Source organism: Lampris incognitus, chromosome 10 (genome assembly GCF_029633865.1).
Source record: "Lampris incognitus isolate fLamInc1 chromosome 10, fLamInc1.hap2, whole genome shotgun sequence".
Taxonomy (NCBI): Eukaryota; Metazoa; Chordata; class Actinopteri; order Lampriformes; family Lampridae; genus Lampris; species Lampris incognitus.
In genome coordinates this window covers 51,136,049-51,140,672 of record NC_079220.1, presented here as the reverse complement: position 1 = coordinate 51,140,672, position 4,624 = coordinate 51,136,049, and the positions used below count along the sequence as shown (strand labels likewise).

General features: G+C 57.0%; 1 protein-coding gene across 1 annotated transcript; it reads right to left on the bottom strand.

The window, feature by feature from the left end:
• Positions 1-378: 378 nt before the first annotated feature.
• Positions 379-1,506, bottom strand: LOC130120153 (somatostatin receptor type 2-like). Its single transcript, XM_056288821.1, has one exon. It carries the CDS (start codon positions 1,504-1,506, stop codon positions 394-396), a length of 1,113 nt encoding a protein of 370 aa, XP_056144796.1. The 3' UTR covers positions 379-393.
• Positions 1,507-4,624: the final 3,118 nt, after the last annotated feature.

Here is a 4,624-nt window from a genome sequence, read left to right as displayed (position 1 = left end):
GTGTGTGTGTGCGTGCGTGTGTGCGAGCGCGCAGGGGCGCAACCTGGGGGGGAGGTGTGCAGAAGGTGCAATGCACACAGGCGCCGCATCAGCGGGGGCGCCAAAAGACCGTACGCCAAAAAAAAATTTGTAATTACAATATATAAAATGTAACTATATGTTCTAATCCAAAATTCTCATCCAAGTAATGACATTTATAAATATTCAACTTTTAAAACACAAATAGGCCTATAACCGGAAATTATTTACTGTACACTGTACTTTTGGCGCCCCCGCTTGATGCGGCGCCTGTGTGCATTGCACCCTCTGCACCCCCCCACTCGTTGCGCCCTTATGTGCGCGCGCGCGCGCGTGTGGAACTGGGGGTCTCCTCTTAGCCCGTCCTTTCCGCTCTTAGATGCTGGTCTGCAGGTCCCCGTTGAGCAGAGTACTTTGGGTCTCGGTGGGGTCGTTCATCATGCGAGACTTGTCCTGCCGGCTGTCGCTGCGCTCAGTTTCGTCCAGCCCGCCCACTTTCTTCAAACACAGGACATTCTGGAAGCTCTTCTTGAAGTTCTCCGACAGGAAGGCATACAGAATGGGGTTGGCGCAGCTGTTGGCGTAGCCGAGCACCACCACAAACGCGAAGGTGCTCCTCAGGACGGGCGTGGTGCTGATGGTGCCGGTGACGGAAGTGACGTTGAAGACGTAGAAAGGGAGCCAGCAGAAGACGAACACGGCCACCACGATGGACACCATCCGGGTCACCTTCCTCTCCGAGCGCTTCCTCTTGGTGGAGCCCACGCGGATGCCCGACGACTTGACCTTGAAAATGATCAGCAGGTAGCAGAGGCAGATGACCATGAGGGGCAGGCAGAAGCCCAAGAAGAAGGTGTAAAACATGAAGGCCGTGTAGTAAGCCTCCTGGGGCTCGGGCCACACGATGGTGCAGAAGCAGCCGTCGTGCTTGGTGATCAGCCCGCTGTAGATGACGATGGGCAGGTTCACCAGCAGCGACACCCCCCAGACCGCCAGGTTGATGGTCTTGGCCATGCGCGGCTTGCGCCACTTGGTCGACCTGATGGGGTGCACCACGGCCAGGTAGCGGTCGATGCTCATGACCATCAGGCAGAAGATGGAGGTGAACTGGTTCAGGGAGTCGATGGTTATCACCACGCGGCAGAGCACGGGGCCGAACGGCCAGTGGACCAACGCCAACTGGATGGCGATGAACGGCAGGCCCAGCATGAAGAGGACGTCGGCCACCGCCAGGTTGAGGATGTAGATGTTGGTGACCGTCTTCATCTTGGCGTAGCGCAGGATGACGTAGATGACCAGGGCGTTCCCGCAGAGCCCCACGGTGCACACCAGGAAGTACATGCAGGTGATGACCACCGTGCTGGTCCCGTTGAAGCTGTGGTCCGTGTAGTTCCCGTCGACGTCCGACTCGTTGACCTGCGCAAAGCCCTCGTACATGAGAGGCTCCGACAGGTTGGGCGGTGGCGACGGGAAGATCCAGGTGTCCATGATGCGCAGCGGCCTCTCTCTCTGTCCCTGCCACTAAGACACACGGGCTAAGGCATATCCCACCTGCACAAACGAGACACAGTGTCAGCATGGCACAGACAACATTACCCCTCCCACGCTGGCGCACACACACCGCGAGTTGCACTGGAAATACTGCAAGATGGCGGTCTGGCGAGACCAGGATGAGGAAGACATTGATTTTGTGAGAACCGTGGTGATTATCTTCTGCATGTGGGTACCTCTCCCCCCCCCTTTCTCTTTTTTGGATGAGGTATCGTCTGTCCATCGGTGTCATTTTGTTGACGCCACTCGTATCGCTGTAATAAGCATCTGTCCCTCTATACTGTCACTGTGAAGCCGTGCACAGACCGGATGTTATGAACTACCGAATCCCCGTGCACGCACGGGACCAACCCGGAGGAGTTTTACTGTTAATGCCCTGCTGTATCGTGTCCTTTTGCAACAACTAAAGTCCTTTAATAATCCCTCTTATAACCAGGAGTTAATTAGGCATGCATCCCCTCCTCTCTCTCTCTCTCTCTCTCTCTCTCTCTCTCTCTCTCTCTCTCTCTCTCTCTCTCTCTCTCTCTCTCTCTCTCCAATTGCATTTGGCCAATTACTCCACTCTTCCGAGCCGTCCCGGTCGCTGCTGCGCCCCCTCTGCCGATCCGGGGAGGGCTGCAGACTACCACATGCCTCCTCCGATACACGTGGAGCCCCCAGCCGCTTATTTTCACCTGACAGTGAGGAGTTTCGCCAGGGGGACGTAGCGCGTGGGAAGATCACGCTACCCCCCCCCCCCAGTTCCCCATCCCCCCTGAACAGGCGCCCTGACCCGACCAGAGGAGGCGCTAAGTGCAGCGACCAGGACACATACAAACATCCGGCTTCCCAGCCGCAGACCAATTGTGTCCGCAGGGACGCCCGACCAAGCCGGAGGTAACACGGGGATTCGAACCTGCGATCCCCGTGTTGGTAGGCAACGGAATAGACCGCTACGGGTGGCGTGGCGGTCTGTGTATATCCTTATAACCGGGGGTTAAGGAGGCACGTCTTAAGCAGGAGACTGGGTCGTGCTGATTCACTCTTTGTACATTTAAAAAGATCAGAGTGACGTGGTATGGATCCCGCACCCAAATCCACCCGGACTTGTCTTGGGCCTGAGTCTGTGCTGGAGACCCGGTTAAGTGTGGTCTGCCTGCAGGCAGGCCGGAGGTGTCCCGTCAGGTCCACTAAAGTACACTGCTGCCTGCAGAAATCCCTTCACAGACCCCCCCCCCCCCCCCGTTAAACATCAGCCCGAAGAAACGCTTGCTTGGTCAAATGTGCCAAGAAAACACCATCGGGGGGTGGTGGGTGGGGGTAGGGGGGTCTCTGACTTGTGCACTGTTACGTGGCTTTTATTTATTAGGGGGCGGGCACGGGCGTAAACGACTCCCCATCTAAGTAATTGAATGAGGGGATCGCTGTTTATCCAATCAAGTCGGCCTTGGCGGAGTCCAATTAAAGTGCCCGTCACTCGTCAACGCGCGCGAGAAAGCGACGGCCTGACCCCCACCTATCCTAACCCCACCAACACGAGGACGTCCCGTTATAGCGACCCGCTCCTGCGGCTGCAGGCCGCTGAATGGATAGTGCCAGATGTAAGAGACGCGGGGTGGGGGTGGGGGTGTGGGGGGGTCTCGCCGATAGCCCACCGGTGTGTTACGTTAATGCTTCCCGAGGCCTGCGGATGACGCTGTGTGCGTTAAATGACGGCGTTAGAGCACTGACCCGTGCAGCCGACGCGCACCGCCAGCATGAGGCAGGATGCAAGGATGCAGCCTGCAGCCCCGCATGCTGCGCAACTTACCGGTCCGGGCGAGCCGGAGCGCAGACGAGCAGACGGCGCACGGCCGCGTTACGCCGGGGGGGGTCGCCACGCGGCTGGCCGCCTGTAATGAAGCGCTGCTCGAGCCGTGATGGACTGAAAGCGCTTTCCAATGCGCAACAGGTATCGGCTCCTCGAGCGGGGCTCGCGATGCCCAAGAAATTAGCAGAGAATTGACGAGAGGCAAAAAAAAGAAAAGAAAAGAAAGAAAACAACAAGCAAACAGCGTGGCGTGCAGTTGTTGCCCTGCGTTGGGCTGCTTGACATGTCCCGTGCCGGTTTCTCCGCCTGGCTGAACCCCTCCTCGTGCAACGACACGTTTCACGAGGACAGAAAGAAAAGAACGCGCTGGCAGAAAAGTTCCCTGGTCATCTCTGCATACTCAGGATGTATAGGTCTGAGTTGAGCACCGTCAAATCCCTAGCTCTCTAACTGGCGGCATAAAGGGCACATGTCTCTACTGTGGTATTAGGTCGCACGCGTTTTCTTAATTAACAGACTGTTTTGGTTGCGCTGCACCGCAACTCGTTTTTCATACAGCGCACAAAAACCCCCCCGCAAAACAGGATGGCGATGGAGCAGCTGCAGCAGCAGCAGCTCTTGAGCAAAACGAGCCGTTCGCGACAACAACCAGCGATGCCCCCTTAACGCGCCGCCTGTGCCGGGCGTCTAATGGGGAGGGGGGCAACTTTACCCCCGCCGCCGCCGCCGCGCGTGTTATAGCAGATGTGCGCCCCTCTTACCTTACCTTTACTCGGAGGTCTTCGCCATCGCAAAGATCGCGCTCCGCGGAGGACGGAGAGTCACCGGGGCATCGCCTTCCTCGCCGTCCAACCTGCTCTTCCTCAACTTTCATCCCGAACCCCCAGCTGACGTCCGGCGCTCACACGCACCCGGCGCCGCGCGAGCCCCCGTTTGCCCACCGGGTTAATTTTCCAACCGGCTAATTGACTCGCTCTCAGCCCCCATGATGGGGGGGAGAAGGGGGGGTGTTTGGTCGTTGAACAAGTTTGATGATCCTACTCGTTACCTGGCGTGGCGAGTATCGCTTCAAATCTCAAGTGCGATCTTGCCGTCAGTGAGACGGGAGGGAGGCTGGCCGGTATTGGACGCCGAGAAGGTTAGGGACCGTGGTAAAAGTGCCGGCTAAAAAAAAAAACTAAAAAAAATTTCTTTTTTTTTTTTACACGAAAATGAACAAAACCAACTTCATTCCAATCAGTGGCAAACAGTCAGATAGTCCCAAGT